This window comes from Cyanistes caeruleus, chromosome 5, assembly GCF_971803275.1.
Source record: "Cyanistes caeruleus chromosome 5, bCyaCae1.hap1.1, whole genome shotgun sequence".
Lineage (NCBI taxonomy): Eukaryota > Metazoa > Chordata > Aves > Passeriformes > Paridae > Cyanistes > Cyanistes caeruleus.
Window position 1 is genome coordinate 12,369,059 of NC_141705.1, and position 23,753 is coordinate 12,392,811.

General features: G+C 36.2%; 1 protein-coding gene across 8 annotated transcripts in view; it reads left to right on the forward strand.

Annotated features, from left to right (window-relative positions):
• JAKMIP1 (janus kinase and microtubule interacting protein 1) overlaps positions 1–23,753 on the forward strand; it is a 142,255-nt gene that overhangs the window by 50,183 nt on the left and 68,319 nt on the right. For 7 of the 8 annotated variants that reach the window (XM_086889234.1, XM_086889228.1, XM_086889233.1 and 4 more), the window contains 3 exons: positions 3,405–3,597; positions 14,581–14,853; positions 22,435–22,929. In XM_086889234.1, the coding sequence (XP_086745360.1) occupies positions 14,725–14,853; positions 22,435–22,929 (624 nt within the window). In that variant the 5' untranslated portion in view covers positions 3,405–3,597; positions 14,581–14,724. Of the gene's footprint in view, positions 1–3,404; positions 3,598–5,845; positions 6,045–14,580; positions 14,854–22,434; positions 22,930–23,753 lie in introns of those variants that run through there. The other variant, XM_086889232.1, reaches the window with a different exon arrangement.

A 23,753-nucleotide genomic window follows, 5' to 3' on the forward strand; every position in this document is an offset into this window, starting at 1 on the left:
TTCTACAGATCAAGGTGTTCTTTCGAGATCCCCAGCCCTTACAGTCCACAGACCCTGCATATGTGTACTGTACACAACATTACCCCAGTTGTCAGAGGAATTGTCCTCAGCTGTTCTGCTTTCCAAGAAGAAACCTAAACTAGCTATACACCTTAGTAGTTTGGGTTTTTTTTAAACTTCTGAGAGTAATGCACTCTGTTTAAGAGTTAAAATGGACTAACATGTCCCAGGTGAACAGATCTGGCTAAAATCTCTGAGAACCTGAGTGCTTTGTCTATTTTGGGAATCTCAAGGAAAGGCTGGAGACTGGCATCAGTGTTTACTCTCATACTTTTAAACTTATCTTGCACTCAAGATGAAGTGCTACTTGACATGATGGAGGTAAAAGTGTGAAAAACAGAACACTGACCAAAGATTTTATGTATTACAGTTTGATATTAAAAACTTGAACAAACAGTCTCTAGTATCTTCTATCCTTTCCTAACTATTTGGGAAATGTTGACAAGTGTTACTAGTTATTTCCATAGAGAAAACCCTTCATTTTTATAACATTATTTTTTTTCTAGAGAGCCATTATATGATAAAGAACATAACTGAATCAACTTTCTTTATTTAGCAAGTGCTGCCATAACTACAGGATATGAACATGTTGGTGACTTCACTGCACTGAGTGAAATTAGTAATGTATCAAACATCAGCTCATCTGTCAAATTATTTCTATAATAGTTTTGGTTCTTTGAGGTGTTTTTGGCGAGGGTGGTATATTCTGCATTCTGAATTAATTTGAGCAGTTGTAGTTTATGTTCTGTTTGTTTGTAGATTAATAGATATATTTCCACAGTAATAGCTTCTCCTCTTTTTCCTTCCTCTCCACCATTAGAAATAGATTTAGCTTAGCAGTTACTGGAAATGAGAAATTAAGTATCCAATTATTTTAAGTTATTTTTGTATTACCATATCTTTTAAGAAGCTATAGGAAGATTACTGAAGGATTATTAGGTTGTAGTTTTCCAGTGGTTGCTGGTAATTCACGGTGAATAGCACTCTAACCACTTGTACTGACTGGAGTAATTAAATATTTCAAATTTGCCCCAGTTTTTGCAGGACTTATTTCCAATTAATCTTCTTTTTAAATCTCATTCATATGCTATGCTACTGAAGCATCCACTTTTGGAAGCAGATATTGTCACATCACTATACTACTACTTTTTATTTATGCTTATTACTGTAACTTACACACGTTCTAGATCTCTGTTTCATTCCTGTCTCAGAACTTCTGTAAACACTATTCTTGCTACATTATGGCCAGTTGGCCATAAATAAAAGATACTTTTTATTTCCAAGTTTACTAGGAAAATAAAAAAACTATTAATCTTAACAGTAAGCTTTTAAGGATCAAGTAACTTACTGCTAAGAAGAATTGGTATTACAGAATTAGTAGATAGGCTAAAAGATTAGTACATTTTTCAATGTAGACAAATTACCCAGAAAGCTTTACAATTCAGAGCTGCAGTTTTCTGGGTTTCTTCCCCTTTTGATTCTTGTGGGTATTGGCCTGCTTTGTTATCATCTTATTGGCCTGATTGATGCCTACTTGCCTTTTACAAGTAAATTCTTGCTTTGTCTTAGGTGTTTCTATATTGCATGTTAATATGGGAAAACCGTCTATTTCCCTTTTATTCAGATGTATTCAGATTTTTAACTGAAGGGCAGAAGAAAGCAGCAAAATGTTTTATGTGGAATAACAATATTGGAATATTTAAGAATAGGACAACTCAAAAAGGATGATGGAGATAAGGCGAAGTGAGACATATCTGACGTCATAAAAAATAGAGGTGCTTGGCCTGAGGAGGTTTGTTACTATATAAATAAATTGAATTCCTCTTTTCCAGTGTTTTGTGCTACTTAAATATGCCAACTAAGCTGTTCAGCACTTTGATCTTCTGCCATGATCTGGCCCTAGCTGTACTTTCATCCTTTTCAAAAGTATTCTCTCACAGCAGTGAATTTGGCCCTAAGGAAATGAGTATGCAGATTTCCTTTCTCCATTAACTACTGCCTAGATGCCTGTCTTTATTGAACAAATAAGCCAGTAAATTCCCTGAGGATTTAGGTTTTAAGCCACTAGCAGAATACATGGTGTTGCCTTAAACAAACCCCTAGAGAGAAATGCAGTATTTTCTAGCAAGGGATGTGCTTTAGAAATTCTGTTTTTGGGACTGGTACCTTTGGATGCAGTCGTGATGTATTTTATGTTAAATACAGTTTTTTGTGAAGATATGAACATTGTACGCAATAATAGTTATATCCATCAATTCAGCACAGTTCATATATAGAATTCTGTCTGACTTCCAGCTCTCTTGCCCAAAAGGCAAAGAATTTAACCTGTTCTGTGTTGTGTCTGCCAACCCTCTGCTTTGGGGACCCCCATATGGCCATGTCTGCTTAAGACATTGCTTAAATCTGTTTGGCTTGTTCAATTCACTTGTCCTCAACCTCTAACACCAGGGGTATACCACTAGAAAGTTTAGTACTGAGGAGACTTGACTTTCTTTTTTTTCACTTTGCAGTCAAAGGTGTAGTTAAAGGTGTTTATAGACTAGGAAAACTAAGGTAGATGATACTCATTAAGGAACTTGAATTGCTTACAGTTATTAAGCTTTCAGGGTGATATTTTCCATGAAGATATCGCCATAATGATAATTTAATTTCTGTAATTTTTTTTCTGTGCATGGGAAATACCAATTCAAATTGACATGCAGTGAACATCAACAAAAACTCAAATACTTCTGTTGTTTCCCCTTGTGATCAAAATACATTGAAGTATTATAAAGAAATATGAAATAAGACAAAATCAAGGCCCTGTCCATTGTCTTTTGATTGTTTTCATAAAGGAGATGGTGGTCATTACCTTCAAGAACAGAATTCAGGTTTTCTAAAATTTAAGTCTTGTCTTCCTTTCAGTATGACACATGATAACTTGCTTATGTTGGTATACTTTTATACTTTATAGAAATTCATGTCAGTGACAGTTTGTATGTGCAAATTTATAGGTGGCCACCATGACAATTTAGATATCCCAATACCCAATAACTTGTGTTGAAATGGAATATAAATCTAGTGTTAGCTAGGCAGAGTTAACAGTCTGGATTGATCTTATCTAATTGCCAGGAAAATTAGCAGTTTCCATCCTGCTTTCACTGAGGACCATCTAGCAGGGGCCACCATAGCAGGGAACCATATGTGTTCTTAATGGAAAGAAGATGCCACACTTGCACATTTATATAACACCTGATGCTGCTGCATTTTGTTACCCTGTGTAAATAAATTTCCACTGCATTGCTACCATCAAATCTACTAATGAAATCTGATTTATATTAAATCTCTTTTCTTTTGTTTAACAGATGATGTCACTAATACTGCTCAGGAAGCCCTCCTTGCTGATGAAAAGGAGAACGCTCCAACAGGACTAGGATCTGTGGTGTGGAAAGTCCCAGAACAAACAGCTTGTGACTTAGTTACTGGTGCTGCTCAGTCTTCACATCTTTAATTTAAAATCAAACACTACTTCCTCAGAAATCTGTGAACAAGAGAAAGGTATAGTGCATTGCCAGCATGTTGGTTGGGTAGGAAGAGAATAAATCTGCCATACAGATATGATGCTATCATTTTATTAGAGACAGTATCATTTGGAGCCTCAAGTTTGAAGTTATTTTTGTACTGAGAGAGACTTTTAAACACAACCAGATTTCGCAGGCAATATAATAAACCAAATCTATATGAAGCTTTTGTCTTTTTGTGAGGTGCTTTCATTCTCTTTACAGAGTTGTTTTCTGGATTCACTGAACAGATTCTTGATATAAACATTTTCTCTCTTGTGATTTCTTTTCTTTATTAATTTTTTTAGGTTGTTCCCTGCCCCCCCCCCACCCCCATCACCACCCATGACATCTAAGATATGCTGTACAGAAGGGTGCTTAATGTCTTATATTTATCTTACACTTGCTAAGTTGACCACAGTGTTACCTCAGCTATATCTGTCACCATTAGTGAAGAAGGGCTTTAGTTGCTTTGATCTCAGTCAAGAAAGCTAAGCTTCTTTGACCAACTTTCCCAACGTTCTGTTGACTTTATGTTTTTATAATGTTTATGGTATCTGGGTATTCAGCAGGCAGTTATGTATGCCATGCATATACCCCAAGATAGTATTTTGTTTGCTTCAAGGATCATCTTGAAATTGCCTGTTCTTCCTCTTAGAGAAGTATGGTAAAGATGGCAGTTTAACCCCATGCTTATTTTTTGGTATTCTCATCTCGTGGTAGTCCTGCAGTGATGACAGAGTTCTTAGGCTTAGAAATATTAGGAAATAGTAAACCCCCACTCAATGTAACTGTTCTTTCTGTGACAAAATGCTGTTGATCCCTAGAAAAGACATTTTTATCTAGAAAGATATTGAGATTATAATTGAGGTTTGCCAGAAAGCTGTAATACAGAAAGAAAAGCAACGCAGCACTAACCCAGGAAATACTCTTTCACAATGGCTGTTTTATAGTTTACATATTGAAATTGTTGCCTCTTTGCTACTCACAAACTTTGCTTGATTTGAAATATACCTTGTTATATTTAGTATAGTGCACAGTGAACACTTCCTTCTCTGAATAGAAAAGTATGACACTAAATAAGGCAAGTGCTGTGGGAACTGACAACTGTAGAATGCATGATCATTAATAAAAAAGTCACGAACAAGGAAAGAATAAAGTAAAAAATGTAGGATAGAGAATGAGTCTTAGGGCCCATCTGTTTTCCAGGACACTCAAATACAGCTACTACTCATTGTAGTATCTTTGATTTTAACACTTCACAGAATTTCATTATAGCATAGTCATTATAAAGAAACATAAAGGGTGAAAATCTATGTCTAAAATAATTTAATATTTGCAAATGTAATTAACTTTCACTATAGAGAATAATTATTTTAATTTCTAATTTCTAATTTCATAACTAAATTTGGTCTGGGGGCAACAGATAAACTGATGTGACTACTAAATTATCTCTTCTGTACCTGGGAGGGTAGTTCATCCTTTTGTTCTGACTGGGTTTAACACTTAATGGTAAATGCATGAGGAGCTTCAGTCAGAGATTTATCTAAAAAGATTATCTCCATATCTACTTAATAATAACAGGAAGTAAATTATGCTGGTTTTGGAAAGAATTAAAAGGCTCAACTCAAAACCTAGCTGATGACTATTATCACTTGGCTTTCTGTGAAGGTAAATGTATCCTCAGACTGAAAGTGCAAACACAAGGATTCAAGCAGGAATGGTGCTGCTATATCATGCAGCTGTGAGCTGGCACTTTGCTTTAGAGAATGACTGGGTGCTTCTGTGAAAATTTAGGATTGCTACAGCATGCCTGGCCTTGCAGTAGGGCCAGGAACATTTTTCTAAATGGCTTGCTCTTTCTTTTGCTGACTGAACATGGAATCTATCAAAGATTGATATTTCCCCCCTTTCTGTGAATGCTGAAAACTGAGATAAGCTTCAGTATTGCTCTCACATTTCCATTTTTTCTTAGCATCCTTTGAACAAACAATCTGTGCTGACTAATCCTCTGTACAAATATTACTTATGTTCACTGCCACGTGATTACAGATCCATTATTTTCCAAACACAGAAAACAAGTACTATTACATGCTTGTGTCTAAAGAATTTTTCTTACTTGCAGATGTAACAAGGTAGTAGATTTGGGTGGCTGTGGCTGTGCAGCTGCTGGCAGAATTCCCACACATGTTTTGCCATTAGATAAGTCTGTGGCTGGTAATGGTTGTGTTGAGATAAGTGACGTTGCACTTAGTTATCTGAAAGTAATCATCTGTGTGTTGTTTGCAAGAGGTCTTAAAAAGAAAACTAAGCAGAATTTCCTGACATCATGGAAAGGGCTCTCAAATGTATCAGACTTGCTGTCCTGAAGTAAAGCACAGCAGATCTTCAGTCTTTTCTGAAGCTCCTTGTATGTTCATAAATGAGTATGAATGGGGAGAAAAGGTATGAACTGTGAGACACTTGTAGCCTATGTGGTGTGCATTCAATAAACAGTAGTGAAAGGCTATAAACTTGGCAGTTCTGAGAATTCTTTAGGATATACCAGTTTTACATGCCTGCTGCTTTTTCTTGATAAGTAGGCTCTTTCTTGGTCATGGTTGCCTTTCTAGCTTTCTATTTGTTTTTCTCAGCTCTTTGATTCAATTAGTTTGTAATGTCAATAGCTCCAAATGATGTTTTGAATATTAAATAGCTTTGAGAATGGGATTTTATTGTGGTAATACATGTATACATGTGGGGGAAATCCTGTTTTATGCATAGCATTGTGTAAACGTTGATTTCTAGAAGAAGAAATATTGAAGGACAGTGATTTTAATCTCAACACCTTCAACTTATCCTTTCTGAAGGAAACCCATCCTGTGCACATCTGCACATATTATATTTATACAAGTTTGCTGTGTCTTATTACAACACAAGACAAAAACGTGAGATTTTGTAGTAGAAGAGAGGTAGAGAGTATTTGGGCATTTCAATTAACTTCCAACTATCAGTGTAAGAATTAAAAATGTGCATTCTGGGATAGTGAAAGGAAACATATAACCTTGTTATTTCCTGGTGAAGACTTGCACATCTCAAAGCAAACATAAAGTAATTTTCTATTCTTAATTCCTTACAACACTTGGGAAGTGTTAGTGAAGATCTTTCTGATGTTTCCAGATGTCTCTATGGCAAAAGAATTAATAAATAGTATGTGTCTGTAGTGTAGCCATTTGAATTAGCCTGGGAGGGGAATGAGCATGGTTTCACTTAAGAACTCCTGGTTTTCATGTTGTGCACTGAAACAGGCAGCATTTTAGCATTTCCCCTTTACCTGTTCCCCTATACCTGTGCTGTGTAGCAGATGAAAAATTACAGTGTTACTACCATAGCTGTGCTAACCTTATCCTTAAAGGAAAATATTTTTTCACACTTTCACCTAAAGTTGAGGGAGATGGTGTAGAAAAATAGTTTTTGTCAATACCTGTTTCCATATTTTTTCACCGAGTCTTCATTAAGACTAAGTTTGTCTGTAAAGTCATTGCCAGTAACCTAAATTTGAGGCTTCCCTCTACCACCTCTTTTAGAGGATGAGGTGGGAAGAGGAAGAGAACTGAACACCAAGATCAATTAATAGCAGAAACTATATGAACATATTTTTACACAACTGGATTCATAGATGGGATTGCAACTGTGACAAATTTACATGATAGTATAACTTGAATAAAGATTTTTGTCCATGGTCACAGATGATTTACAGGCATTTAGACCTTCCAGAGAATAGCCTTCTTTGCAGGCACCATGGCAAGAAGAAGGTTGTGTTCTGAAGCAATGAAGCATAAACATTTTCCATTTAACTGTTGGGACTTCTGTAAGCTTTAGGTGACATGTCTTAGCCTCAACTTTCTGCAAAACACTGTACCATCTTCACAATCTGCTCTCTGAAACAGTATAGTGAAATAATATCTTTGATTTCTCAATGAAGGAGAGATGTTATATAATAATAAGGATATTTTCTTCAGAATGAATAACAAATCATTTCTTAATCATCAGCTTGACTTTTACAGCACTGAGCAGTTTAGGATACACTGCTAGCAATGCTGTGCCCCCATAAATTGTGTACCCCCATAAGTTGCATTCACAACTTGCATACCAAAGCGCTCAAAGTTGCATGTGCAAGAAGTCTGGTTCTGAATAACATTATCCCAAATTTAGGAAGTGTTTAGGAAGCTTTATTTCCATGTATTTATATATATGTATGTATATGTGTGTGTGTGTGTGCACTGATCAATTCCTGAGCTTCAGAATACTTTGGGGCAGTCTAATCTGGACAACAGAAAGTGTCACAGTCTATAGTGGTGTATCACAGAATATTTCTGGAGTTTTGTACTTATATCTGCTTGCCTGTTTCCCACTTTTTAAAGTGAACCATGACTGAATGAGTCTGGTTTTTAACATTCTGGGGGATGCTATCCTTAAAATTATGATATTGATAATGTATCTGGAAAAATGTATTTTCTGCAGCTCTTCATGGCTGCCACATTCAACTTTTAGCATCTTCAGAGAGCACATTTGTCTAAGTTTGTGGCCAACTTGCCAACAACATTTCCAACAAGTCTGGAATGGTTTGAATCAAATTTGCTGGCAGTTACCAGAAGGGTATTTTATTTGTAGTCTTCTCACGGTGGTGAAGCGTTCTCTCTTTGTGGATATTGGAAGATGGTTGCACAAAGAGTTCACAGTGTGCAGTTTCTCCTCTGTGCTTTTCTTGTGTTTTGTCATGTTTGTCCTGTTTAACCAGAGAGAGAAACAAAAGTTTGTCTTCAGGCTCTTGCTGTGTTAGTATCTAGCTGTGCTTTTTACTGCCTGTAGTTTGAAGCCACTGCACAGCTTCCTTTCAGAGAGCTGAGAGAGGAAAGAAGCTACTGTCTGGCTAAAACACTCAGTTTAAATATTTTATCCCAGGTGATGCAGTTGCATCAGCCAGTTCCCAGAGTGACTTTACAATAAAGTAAAAATAATAATAATGATTGGTTTAAAAAAATACCTGAAGGAAGCTTCCTGCAAAAATCAGGTGAATAGCTAAACAAAGCTAAACAAAGTATAATCCAAAAGCCTAAATTTGACAGGTTGATTATATTTGTGGAGTGTCAGTGATAGTCAGTAAAGATATGAGAATCTGTCTCTGTACTTGCCATTTATCTAGCCCTAACTGAGAAATGCTGTAACTTGCCCTTTCTTCCTCCTTTTGTTTTTGCTCTTAAATGTTCTGCTTTAATGGGAATGCTGCTCCTCAGTGAGGGCACAGGGATCTCCCTGCATCATACCCAGGGCACAGTGAGAAGGTCCAGGGGCTCATGCACTGTGCCAGGCAGGAGGCATTGGGTCAGGTGTGCTCTCGATGCTGGAAAGAAAGGAACTGGCCCAGGGATCAGGGAACTGCCTGCCTTTCCGCAGGTGCAGTGAACCCTGAAGCACTATGGCTGTGTAACAGAGCTGAGTTGTGAAGCTTGTGGAGGGAGGGTTCTGTTTTACCATTTTTAGTTGCATTTGAACTTTGCCTTTCTGTGCTAGTGTCTCTTTTATTTATGTGTCTCACAGGACTCCTGTGTGTAGCACTTTGTCTTTTAATAGGGCTAATAGAGTGATTTCAATGATTAATGATTTGATAAATCCTTGAAACAGTGCTAGAAGTGAAACTGGGTAAATATTAATAATGTACATTCATTAAAGCCAGTGAATAATTTTTATTTACTTAAAATAAAAAAGTTCTGGAATTAAGCTCTTTCTGAGAGGAGATTAAGGTTAAGTTTCCAGTAACTCCGAGGGTATGAAAGTATTGTGTAGTGCAGGATCCCTTCCCTTCCTTGTGCTGTGTCCTCTTTGGCTCAGACATTCCTTTTTACTTGTGATAATTCCTTTTAAACTAAGAGCTAGTTTTTTTATTTCTTTTGGTGGGCTATTTATGTCCTTTCACTAGAATGAAGCCATTAATATACTGCATGGTATTCAGTTGTATGGAGTAGTACAAATCAAAAACAAAAATTTAGTGTCACATGGTTGTTACTAGAAGGTATAGACACGTGTGTGTGTGTGTGCATAGGGTCTAAATGAGTTTGATATATTTACTTTTAAAAATTTTTTTTTTTTTTTTTTTTGTGTGTGTGTTCAGTGACTTGGATACATATCTTAGTTGCATATATTTTAAGAGGTGCACACGTCACAGGCAACCAGTTCACTGAAGAGGAAATTAATACATTGGTGAAATTCATTTAGGAACTTGCCACATTAGTTCTTTAGCTGCTATATAAGGACCTGGAAGGCAGTGATTTGTGGTGGGAAGTTAAAACCTGGGTACTGATTCCTAAGGGAATTTTCTGAAAGACTGTGGAGTGACAGGATCACAGATCATCTTTGCTGAGATGCCATTGAAAAAAATACAGAAGCAATTACTAACCTGGACAGAAGAGTTGGCTGCTTTAGAGATCCTGTGCTCATCTGCAAGATGTCACCTGCTGTGGAAATCTGAGCAAGTGTCATAAAAGCCTAACTCATGCTACACTCTAATCTCTGCCAAGGAAAGCTCTGTTCTGTAGGATTTTTACTTTGAGGTCTTTTGGCAAAAAAACAGTGAAAAAATGCTTAGTTTCTTGGTGATTGCTTTCTATAAAGTGTGGCCCTATAAGGTATATTCTTATTAAAGCAAGAATGGCTCAGGATTTTAGACTGTGAATCTGAAAAAATGAATGTGGGCTGTTAGTTAACAATAGAGATTTTTCTGGTTTTATCCATGAAAAAAACAAGTGACATTTACAAAGTGTTCTACTGTAAGGAAACTCTCTATTTCCTTAAGCAGGCTATGATTTAAAATAACCCTCAAAGGTTCTACTGTTACAGAAATAGATCTGTCTTTGTAGGTGGCTAACAAAGGGGTATCAGAAAGGTGACCAGTCTACAATATACTTAGAAAACTATACTGATAATTTGCATTTAGATTTATTGGTGGGAAGAGTATTATTTTGCACTCCTCTAGAGGTTCTTCTGCTTTTATCCATTCAGTCACGTTTTATTACATAGAACTGAGAACTGAAGCAGTAAATGTAGGTCATCTGAACCTTGTGAGAAATATGCTTTGGGCATCGGCAGCTATGAATATTGTCTTTCCCAGACAGTCACTGGTTGGTTATCACTGCTTTTTAAAATTATAACATAGGTAAATTGCAAGTTACTTCTGAAGTTAACACTGTGCCTGTGTCCACTGCATTTGTCATTGTCAGATACTATGGTAATAAAATTTATTTTAAACTTCTTGAATGTACAGAATTGTGCTATGCTGAGAACGTACTTACGTCTCATGTTCACAAGCACAGTGAGGGTTATGGGTAGCTTGCATTAGGCTCTGCAGAATTATAAGGTCAAAATAAAAAAGTTGAGGTAGAATGGCACACTATTTATGTCGAGATAGTGTCTGGATGAAGAGCCTTTATTATTTTCCTCCAGTACCTGAGTTATGGCTTGGTGTTTCAGCGGAGATGACTCATTGACAATTTCACCTTCCAAATTGTGCTGCAGCTGAATAATGTTGCTGAAGTCTAAAATAAGGCTGGAATTCAGAATTTTTCATTATATAATTTAGTAATTTTTTTGTGTTACCATGTTATCCATATTTATTACTTGATTTTATGGGTTTGCTTACTTTTCCTGTTGATTACTGTTTGTTACTGAAAGACTAACTCACTAAAGATATGACTCTCCCCATATTTTTGTACAGGATCATGTTTAAAGACTTGCATTTCTTTAAATTGACTTCCTTTTCAGTAGAAAGTATTGGGTTACTTTTTTCCTTACCCTTATGTAATCAAAATTCTTTGATGCTACACTTTAACTTTTCTGCAGTAACTGATTTTTCTTTTCTTATAAGTTTTATAGGTATTTAACATCTAGAATCATCATATAGCAATTAATTATGTAGTTTGAGATCTTGTTTGATAAAACCAGGGAAGAGATTGAGGTAGTTATAAAAAGCAACTTTTAAACTGGCTAAAAAAATAGAAGAGAAATTGGAAGTTAGGGCATTGTTCAGCTGATTTGTTTTCTACTATGTTAAGATTTTAATGGATTTCCCAAAGCATCTGTAAGAGAAATAATTTTAAATACTTTGATCTTTTACATACAGTCCCCCAAACTATTGAATAGTTTATTTGGATACAATCAAGTTTGTTTATTTTGTTGTTTTACTTCAATGAAATTGCCCTTGTACCTATCAAGTAAAGTGAGAAACTTGGTATGTTCCAGGGTCTGCTGAAAACGTGACTTGTGCTTTAGAATCCATTACTCTTTCCTATCCTTTTTCTTGGTGTGAAATATAAAATACATTTAAAGGATTCCAAGGTTTGCAAGAAGTGTGTAGAACTCAGATTTTTAATCATGGAGTGATTGTGAGGCTGTGTTCTGGTGGCATCGTGAATTTGCCTCTCAGCAGACATATGGGGAGTTAATAAACAGGTTGTTGGCTGGAGCATCTGCATCAGTAAAGTTTTCTTAGAGTGGAGTATTTTTTCCTTCATTTTTTCTCACTGTGTTTACAAGTTTGGTTGTTTGGGGTTTTTTTGGTTTTGTTTTTGTTTGTTTGTTTGTTTTGTTCTGACCTTTATCCAAATATTAAATGTGGCTAGTCAGCTAGGAGGGAATGTGGGCGCTCACTGGCTTTCTGCCTTTCATTTGGGAATCAGGATACAGTCTGTGCTTCAGCCCCTTGTGTGTCTGGGCTATGTGCCTCTGAGTATATAGATAGGTTTGGTGTTGCCATAGTTCCTGCTTTTGAAATAGGTAGGTTGGGAAGATGTATCTAGGGAAGAATAAAAATGGAAATTTTTTTCTATACCCACCAATGCAGCTTGATTGGTGGTTGTTTCTTGGTTTGCATTTTTTGTTTTGTGTTTTTTTGTTTTGCTTTGGGTTTTGTTTGGTTTTTTTGTTGATAGTTTGGTTGGGTGTTTTTTTTGTTATATCTTATTGTTTTGTGGTTTTAGAGAATTTATTATGTTTACTTTGGTTGGGAGGTGGTGCTTTTACTTCTCTCCCCACCCCCCTCAATGCCTATAAGAGAAGAGGGTGATTTTCTTCAGGTTCTGGGTCTAAGCTTTTATTTTACTTGAAAAGTACAATTTTCAAATGTTGAGAGTTAAAGGAAAAAGATTGAGAGCAAAGCCTTGAGAGTTTTTTTAATTCTGAAGAGTACTTCAGAGAATAATGCTGAACTCTAATTTTTAAGGGTAATCTGACTGTTAAATGTAAATTGAGCATCATAGAAACTCCATAGATTAATAACATGAAACTCCTTTATTAGAAACAGTTAATTCCTCACATTTCTTCTACTTACCAGAGTTCCTTTTTTAAAATTTACTATAAGAATATTGCTGATTTGTTTTTCTTGAACCAGCTACTATGTGTAAAATCACAATAGCACCAGTGTTTCTTTGTTTTGTTAGGTAGGCCTGATACATAATAAAATTAAAATGTATATAAGTTCCTGTTTCTTTTACAGATTATATATATAAATGCTTCATATAATGAATATAAGGAAAAACCAAAAATTATATTGAATAGGATAACTTGATAGATTATTATATTTCGAAGGAAAGATATCTGACATTACAGAGCAAAACAACTATTTTACTGAAGTTACTTCAGCAGATAATTGGTAAAGTTCATGTTTCTTTTCAAATAAAAGAAGTGAATAGAAATATCACCAAACAGAGACTCAGTGTCCTGAGTTCTGTTCACTTTTCATCTGATTGGATATGTCATTCTGAGCACGATTTTTAACTCGCCACCTGTTTACCAGTGCTTGAAGAGAAGCATAAAACTGAGGTGTTTAGTTGTCTCTACATACCTGAGGTATTAGTCCTTACCCCTTTAGAAAGTATGTCTATAGAATTTTCATTTCCATACAATTTCTAAAATAACACCCCACCAGTACTAGGTTGGGAAGAGCAGATTATTGTTTAATGGCAATTTGATAACAATTTTCATGGAAATACAATATTCCAGTAATGTTGTTCAGTTTTAAAGTAGGAACCTTTCCACTTTGTCAAAAATTTAATGATGAAATTATGTAAATATATAAAAATGCACAGAGGACATGGGTTTGGAAACTGGTTCAGCTTTGATAGCGTTTGTTCCACAGTTTGGTCTTGTGGAGCACCAGGTTATTCTTGGAGGAGAGGAGAGGAGAGAAATTAAGAAACCACAGATTAAACTTCTATACTAGCTAGTCGTGAAGCAAACTAATCATGGGATTTCCTAATTATTGTAATTAGGGTTCTTTGTCTGCTGTTGATATTCTCCTTGAATAGTGCATAAAGCTGATTTAAACAATTGAATACTTTTAAGCTTAGAGTATATTGGGAAATGAAAATGAAGTGAAATACCTTCTTGTTTCCATTATAGCTTTCCAAACAGTATCAGCCCTGAACATAAGCAGGTTACATATATGATATTTTAAGAAACTTTTTAAATGTTTTTCCAGTTTTGTGATACCTTTTTAATAGATGCTGATGATGTGAAACTCGATAATAATTACGAATAATACAATTATGCATTATACATTAGGGAGAGAAATACTTTCTTCGTACTGCAGAAAATAAACTATTCCCACTGAAACACTTCCTCAGTTAATTTATGGTCTTCTCTGTGCCTCATGGGAATCCTGGACATGGTTCTAGTTAGGTCTTGAATAAGATATAATTTCTGTTTATATGCTATATTCATCATAACTAAATACTTTTGTTTCTGTGAACATCAGAATACAGTGGATAGAATTTAGAGATGGTGAAATATTATGTTACTTCTTATCTGTTTCTTTCAAACTCTGGTACACTATGCAGTGTAGTATAATTCAAGGAAATTCAGTGTGCTTTAGAAATGGATGTTAAGTCTGATGTTTGATTCTGCTCAGTGCTGTAGACTAATTCTGTTCCAACCACTTTGCTTCTTCCAGGCCATGAGATACTGTTCCCATGATGGCAGAGGTGGATGGAAGGTTTTGTTGACCATTGCACAACTCTTAAATGCTAAAAGCTGAAGGCACTAGCTGACAGCTCAGCGTGGAGCAAACATTTTATTTTAAACTTCAAAAACAATTATGTCAAAGAAAAGTCGTGCCAAGGGAGAGAAGTCCGACATGGAGACTGAATCCCTGCAAGCTGCTAATGAGGAGCTGCGAACTAAACTAACCAACATCCAGATAGAATTTCAGCAAGAAAAAACCAAGGTATTTGTCTGTCTCTGTTTTGTGAACATTCTTACAACAGTAGCACTGTTAGAAACCAGCAGAGTTTGATACTAAAATGTGCGTTTGATACTGAAATTTGCAATCACAGCAATACAAATGGCATTAGCTTACTGACAAGGGAGTTTTGTATTTGATCTTACTGAAAATTGTATGTTGTAAAAGGAATCACCTTCAAAATCAAACATCAGCACTTTATTCAAAGCATGTCCCTTTAAATGCATATGAAGAATATCAATTAACTGGAAGCTGTGTAGGAGTCCTGATTTGATTTGCTGAGGTTCTGTGTGGCATTGTTCTGTGCTATTCAGTGATGCATCTGATTGCTAATGAAATGGATCCATCAATATTTGTCTATCCAGCATATGTTCAAAGGTATTTGAGTAATCAAGAGGACACATAGGAGAAGCCATTAATTCATCAAATACATTTGTATTTATGAAGATCAGCAGTTACTTGTATATATTTCTGTAGGTTGTTTAAAATATGGACAAACCAGTAAGGTTATTTCTACTCTGTTATTTATTAAAATCAATTAATGCATTTGACTTTGCACATGGCAGTTCTGGAGATGAATCCATGTGCAGGTGGATTTATCTCTATTTGACTGGGGATACTGTAGTTCCAAGAGTCTCAAAGACTTACCAAGTACAGAGAATATGCACTGAAAATGTGCTCTCTTTATATAAACTATCTTTATTTTAGACTTTTCTCTTTTTATCAGTGAAAAATGGGGAACACCTGAATAACAACATTTCTGCACATTTTACTTTCATTAACATCCTTGTGTGATACTCAGCTTTGAAAGGTATTATTTTTTACATTTTACTTTACAAAGTAAACTCAAAAACCATCCCAAATGTAATCTTCAGAACCTTTTTCTTACAGAGGAAAAAGAAACTATAAAGCCGTAATTCGTGTTTGACTGATGCAATAGGCTCAGAAAATACCAGCCAATTAAATTTGTATTTCCTTGGAAATTTTTCTTCTTCACAGACTAAAGCAAAAAGTCCAATGTCTTACTGGTCAGGGGTATTGATAAATTAACAGATAAGTCAGAGATTCTGCTGTTGGCTTCCTCATCCAACTTCTCTTGGTGTTGATTGATACAATCACAGCAAATTTTAAAACAAGTGGCACAAACTAATTGAGCTTTTTAAAACAACACACCATGAAATTTAGCAGTGGCTAATACCCTTTATAATTTAGAGGTCAATAAGTTGCATTGTTTCACTGTCATTTTTAGTGTCTCAGTGTTTCTATTTGGAGACTTACGAGTTGATAGCAGATTACATTTGCACTAGTAAATTTTTCTTTTTAGTTATCTTATTTCCTATTTTGTTCAGTATAATTTTATTTGTAGAAATATGAATGTGAATTTTATTAAAATTTTTTAAATTGCATTAAAAAGAACACATAAAGTTATCTTACACCATAGACAGAAGAATGAATTAATTTTGAGTCCTTAAATAACACTGATTTTAAAAAAAAATTAATTAAAATTAAATTTTTTATTTAATAAATTTTTTTATGTAATAAAAAAATAAAAAAATTTAAAAAAATTACATTAACACTAGGAAGAGCTCTGATACACTTCCAGTCTTTACCTGGAAGTGTAAAGTGTAAGCATCAAGTTTAACTCTTGATTCAACTAAGAATGAGGCATAAGTACCATGACAGCTGCAGGAACATTTTCAATAACTAGTCTTTTTACACTGTATTTAGTCTTGGAAGATTTTCTTCTGCTTGGTTATTTACTTGTTCACCTTTCTTCAGCTTAAAAAACTAATATCTTCTAGTGTATTGAGATTGTTGCTGCAGATCTGTGTATTGTGCACATATGTGTGCAGAGAAATGGGTGAACATATGAACATATGAAATCTGTGAAAGAGGAGATTACAGCCAGAGTGCTCTAAAATCCTGCTAAGTGTACATTGCAGTCTGAAGTAAATTCTGCAGTGTGTTGGGTGCATTTCTGTGAGGATGCAGCCAGGGGAAGAGATCTTCAACCTCTTTCCCTCATCTTTGCTGTGGTGCTTGCTCTAAGTCATTTAACTGGAACTGAGCACGTGATTTATTTCCCAGCCTACTCTTGGTCTGTGCAGCAGTTACAGGATGCCTTGACTGACAAGATGAGTAAATCAAAGCCATAGCGACTTTTCCTGTTTAGACTGTAGTTCAAAAATACTAACAAAACCAAGAGAAATTATTTCTTGGTATCAGAAAGTAAAAATAACTGTACCTAGAGAATTCTAAATAAATTAGATAGATTTACTGGTGTAGAGGTAAGAGAGAAGTATTGAAGCTGCTAAACAGGCAGCTTTGTGACCCGTGGGATATAAACTGTATTAGGAAAGGTAACAAACTCTTGTGGGGCCAATTTATTCAATTTAATTTTCCTAAACTATTTTTTCCCTCACGTATATGCCTGTATTAATGATTTATCTGAGAAGGAACCTTCTAATTGATGAGAGACATCACAGATGGAAATTAGCTTTAGCATACTTTTGCCTGAAAAATACTGCTTTCTCTGAAATAAAATTTTACCCAAGAGACATTCAAAACTTTGTACATATTTTCTTAATACATCTTGTTGTCATTGGTTGTTGATCCATGTAAAGAAATTTCTTCTGTAAAGTTGTTTACTGTATGCTTATGCAATACCTGATCCAAAATTTATATGTTTGCACATTTTTGGATGTGCATTGTAGTTGGTCTTACTGGTGTTGGTTTGGCCATCAGACACGTGTAGCTGGGTTAATTAATGCTGCCTAAGGGGTGAAGCAAAAGCTGTGGCCCTGCCTTAGTTCCCATGTACTGTATCTTGTGGGAACACCTGCTTGATAGCTCTGGGGGCCCTGTTGGATACAGGATGTCCTCTTGGGCTGTAGGTTTGCTGCCAGCTATGGAGAGCCTGGAGAAGGAAATGCATGAACTGAGCCGGGGCTCACATACTCTCACTCTGCTAGTGAAAAAGCTTTGTTGGAAGACATCAGAACTCATTGGATAATGAGTAACAAAAGGAGTTGACCAAAGCACAAAAATTATACTTATTTTAACTTGAATGGGGGCAGGATTCACTTTGACTGAACCTTTAAGTCCAGTGCTATAAGCATAAGGAGCTGCAGTGGGTGAGCTTGGCAGTCAGCTCAGTGGTTTTATAAATGCATGTGTTGAGATCCATGAATTTTCAGGAACAAGTACTCCAAAGTACCTATTCCCACTAAGATAGTTACAAAAAATTAGAAGGTAGTCTTTTGATATTTCTAATACTTTGTTCTTGACAGAAAGGTGCTGTAATGTTGGCTGTCAGTCCATCTTCTCCTAGTTCAGTTATTGCTTTTAGATATCCATAGATATCCATATCCTACTGCATATCTCACCTCTGGGAAGAGGAGTGATAGAGTGGCTTGGCGAAGCTTCGTGTGTTTTAGTTTATGGCCATTGCTCCTTATTCTGTCATTGGGCACCACAAAAAAGAGCCTGAACTCTCATCTTGATACTCTTCAAGATATTTATATGCATTGGCAAGGTCTCGTCTCAGTCTTCTCTTCTCTAGAAGAAGAGGCCCAGCTCCTGCAGTTTCTCCTCATAAGAGAGATGCTTCAGACCCCTTCTCATCTTTGTGGCCCCCTCTTTGGGAACCCCCTCCAGTAGCTCTTTGTCTTTCTTGAACTTCGGAGCCCAGAACTGAACACAATTCTCCAGATGCACCTCAACAGGGCCAAGGTCATTCATAAGCAAGTTAAATAAGACTGGAACCCAGTGTTGATCCCTGGTGCTCCCCAGCCTCCAGCTAGATTCTACTCTGCTAGTCATGATGCTCTGAGTTCTGCCATTCAGCCAGTTCTTGATCTACCTTGATCCACTGTCCATTCCTCTAAGCCCCATTTCCAGAGCTTACCTACAAGGATGTTATAGAAGACAATGTCAAAAGCCTTTTTTATGAAGTCAAGGTAGATAGTGTTCACTGCTCCCCCATCACTGACCCATCCAGCCATTCCATTGTAGACTACCAGACTGGTCAAGCATGATTTCTCCTTGGTGAATCCATGCTGACTATTCCTGATCACCTTCTTTTGCATTCAAGTTTGAAATTCCTGGCAAAAAGCAGTGTCAAGAATATTCCTCCTGTGATTGACTGTTGTGCCACAAATTAAAAACCAGGCAGTTAAATCCAAGAGAAAAAAATGAGGTAGTCCTGAGTAAATTCTTATCATAACATTTTAACTGGGGCAGTGGTTTGGTAGCATTTGAAAACACATATGTTTTAGTAGGTTATTACCTTTTAGAAATGCATAGTTTTAAAATCCTTTCATTGGCTGGTCTGATCATAAAGCCAAACTATTACTTTTCTGTCTCAAGTGTGCAAAACAACTTGTCATAGAAAACAAGATGTAAATATCCAAGGAAAATATAGTTACATTGTTTTAAAGAAAATCTTGCTTTCAGGCACTTTTTAGACATAAGAAAGGAAGGAAGCAGTGATGCTTAGCATTATTTTCTGGAGAAGCTAAATTCTGCTATGACAAAAACATTGTGTCAATGTGCACCAATTATTAAAGTTTTAATTTAGAAAGGTAGATGATAACAAGGTTTATTGGTGCCCTGATATCATGCCTGACTTTTTTTCCCTATTGGTTTAATTTATTAGATAGAATAGCTTTCTTCAGGGGAAAAAAAAAATACAGAAAGAGTGCCGGAAATTAAAAAAGAGAAATTGCTTTAAAATTTAGGTTCATTTGGAAAGTGAGACTCAGGCATATGGGAAAATGCCACACTACTATTTTCATTCAGCCAGTTGCTCTGGAAGCCAGACGAGTGCAGAACTGCGCAGTGTGCAGGAGAGAGGGACTGAGTGGTGCAGGAAGGACAGATTATGGCTTTCAGAGAAGATCTGAGAAACAGATCTAAATTTCCATCTTACCTGACAAAAAGCAGTAATTAGAAAAGACTTTTTAAAGATCTTGAGAATTTTGGGATGTATCCTTTTCTTTCTGGATCATGGGGTGTAATAAGCATTTAAGATGCTGTGTAATAATCCAAGGGTTTTTGAGGATTGTAATTCTTTAAATTCCTCTTACTGAAGCTTTTAGGTAAAGTTAGTAGTGATATGTGATAGTACTCAGTTACTCTGGGTGGTTAATACATGTTCTCACAGACAGCAACAATGCATATATGTTTTGCCTTGCTTTCCCTTAATTCAGTGAAAGATGAAAACACTGATCAAATAGCTAATTTGTGTGACTCAGTGCTCCTCCAAAATATGAAAATTCATTTATTAAAAATTCGTTCAGGAACTTAACTCATGAATGTGTTGTATTGAAAACTGCCTTTCAGTTGCATACTTTATGTACAATATGACTAATTAAAAATTACTGTAGTTCTGAAGGTATATTGTCTGTGTTTGTATGTGCTATTATGCACTTTGTTTCTCTGTGTTGTCACTAGTAGGTTTCATTGGTTTAATTTAATTTTTCTTGGATCATCAATAAGGCAATAAGTAAAAATAATAAGTGCTGTTTCATTTGCAGATTTATTTATTTATTTATAAACTAGTCTGTTCTGATAGCAGATAGGTAAGTGAGTAAGTGACTTAGCTTTGTTACAGCATCATGGGATGGTTTGACTTGGAAGATCATCAATTTCAACCTCCCTGCCATGGACTCTCCTATGGAATTTAGTGTCTTAATGCAAGCGCTGAAAATCATTGCTATCTGCTTTAGGCTTGGAATGAAATGTCATCCCACCGAAGGAAATAACACATGGATGTACCCTGCAGATAATTTCCAAAAGCCAGATTTACCATTTGGGAAAAAACACCCCAACCTCTGTCTCTCTTAATAAAGATACATTCTCAGAATCATCCTGGAACAGAGTGACAATATCTGTAAAATCTGTGTGTGACAGTGTCTGATTCAGAGCTATTACCTTTTTAACAGCTGTAATTATAGTGCTTTCCCAGGTGGTGTTTAGTCAACAGTGCTTCTAGGTTAACTTTCATAAAAATGTAGATCCTCCCTTTCCTGGTCCAGTCTCTTCCTTTCTTTAAATCAAGGGTAAGTTTAAGTCGGTTAATTCTCAAAGACACCGTTCAAAATAAGAGGATTGTAACATCTTCTGCACAGGAAAAATCTGCTGTCCCAGCTGTCTGAGGAGTGCAGGTCAAGTTACAGTGGGTTGATCCTGACTGCACATCTATCTGACCAAGCTGCAATTCTGGCTTAATTTAGTGTAAATTAAATGCATCATATGACTACAGATCACAGCTTTGTGTAGCATAGATAGAAGCAGATGTGGCAGTGACTAATGTTTTGCTGCTTGGTAACCTCCTTTTTATTGAGAGACCACCAGCTTTTCACGAGTCTTCACAGAAGTAAAAGTGAACTCTGATTATTTCTGTCTTTAGCACACCTTTTATAGGGTTCACAGGGTCTGTGGGCTAAGCAAGTTACTACTGGCTAATACACACAGGTTTACATTTTTTCTCCTTTACCCAAGGATATTGTTTTGCTTTATTCTCTCTCCTGCAGGAGAGTTTCAGTGACTTTAGCCTTTAATATCACGACTTATTCCAAAGGCTGGTTTGTTCAGACAGGCCTTTACTAATGTATCTTGCCCACCTTCTGTTAAACTATTATCTACACCTTTTACCATGAAGAACTATTTGCTATGTATGTTTGTATTGTCAGTCAAGGTTAAAACACAAGTTTTGAAACCTGCCCCTGATAGAGATTTTGGGAGTCTCTGTAATGGGGATAGTAGAAAGATTTTACTGAAACTATGCATGATGAAATACATTATAGCCTTTCTGGTATACTGCAATAGACAAGTGAGCCGCTCTCTAGTTTCCCTCTTCATTCTAAATTAACATCTAATCCCACTTGGAAAAAGCATTGGTTTCCATGCAGCCTGCTGAGCATCATTTTATAATGAGGTTTCATCACAGTGGATATTACTATAATAGTCTATAACATTTTTCCATTACTCCCTCCCCAACCCTTAGATTCACTGGCCTATATTTTCTGAAATGTCTGGGGATATGAATAGTCTCAGTTTTGGGGTGAGATCTGAGGCCCATTGAGTAGACTTGATTTTTCAAAAGGACAATTTTTTTGCTTATCTAATAAGGATTTTCCCATTAAAATAGCTAAGAAATTAAGAAATCCAAAATAAAAGTATTTCCAGCATAAACACAAAGTCTTTTCCCTGTTCGATTCACTTTTCATCTGCTGGTAGAGGGTTATGGGTGAGAATGTTCTGGTATGGGAGAATGGTATAGGAAATAAGGAGATAGCTAGATTGTATGTTGATTGATTTTATTTTATTCCCTAAACCTGTGAGAACTCATTGCCAATTGCACATCCCTAAAGCAGATTGCTTGACATACACATGGCCTTTTTCCAGCCCTGCTTCTCAACTTGTTTACTGGAGAGAGGTGTGCAGTCTTTGCTTTTGAATATTCAGGATAGGTTTTTAAGAACAGTTTAGAAGCAGCGCTTCCTTGGTGACTTTAAAAAGTGGAGTGGTGCTTGTTAATCAATATTTTATGTTTTGTTCCAGGTGGGTAAACTGAGAGAAAAAATCCAAGAAGTTAAACAAGAAAGGGAGCAGGAGCAGCATAAGCACACTGCTTATGTTTCTGAACTGAAAGCCAAGCTCCATGAGGAGAAAATGAAGGAACTTCAGAGTGTCAGAGAGCTACTGATCCGGCAGCACGAGCAGGAGGTGGCAAGAATGGTGAAAATCAAAGATGGTGAAATTCAGCGTTTGCAGTCTACAGTCAATGTCCTGCGGGACGGGGCGGCTGACAAAGTGAAGACGGCGCTGCTGAGTGAGGCAAAGGAGGAGGCTCGCAAATCGTTCGATGGGGAACGAATGAAGCTGCAACAAGAGATCTTGGAGCTGAAATCTGGCAAAAAGCAGCTTGAAGAAGCTCTGAACAACATTATGCAGGCAGATAAAATGAAGGCTGCGGACCTGCGCACAGCTTATCAGTCCCACCAGGATGAGATCAATAGAATAAAGCGGGAATGTGAGAGGGAGATCCGCAGGCTGGTAAGTTCATTAAGTGACGCTGCTTGTTTCAGTTTATAGCAGGTATTGGTATGTTTCTCTATGTGCCCATAAATATCAAAGCAACCTTTGGCTGTGGTATCTTCCATCAGTGCTGAGTGCTACAACAGGCTGCTATTTATGTCCCACCAAACAGAATAGAAGTCAACCAAGACTTTCCAGGATGAATTTTCTCAATGGATCAAAGAAATAGACTTTCCCCTTCCTAGCTGCACAGCTACACTCCTGGTGATCAAAACAAGTCAGGGATTGTTCATTGGACAATGCAAGAATGCCTTGAGAGAGGCAACATTAAATTAATGTAGAGTTTTTATATTTAAATTGGAGGAACCGGTTGTGCTGAAACAAGACAGTCTCTTTACTTCTTCTGCATCTTTATCCAGGTCATTCAGTTTCAAGCATTGTTGCCCTTTCAGAGTTTGTGTTTTTTCTATTGCACCAGTAAAGTTAGGGCCTTTTTACACGCTTCATAGATCCTAGGACTTCAGCACAGATGGCAGACTATGCTGTTTGTATAAAATCAAAATCTAGGCCATATTTCCTGACAGTGGGTGCCCCAAATTATTCAGCTTTGTAAAATAAAAGGAATCTAAGATGGACTGTACACAGTAATGCATTTAGAGAGGTCTTCATCAAATGACACTTCTGTTTAGTAACATGATATTTTCTATATAATACATGTATATATATATATGTGTACATATATGTATATATATGTATCATATATATATGTATTTATGTAATTGTTTATCTGCAAAAACTAGCAGTATGATAGCTATGCAAATAAAATAAAAAAATACGAGAAG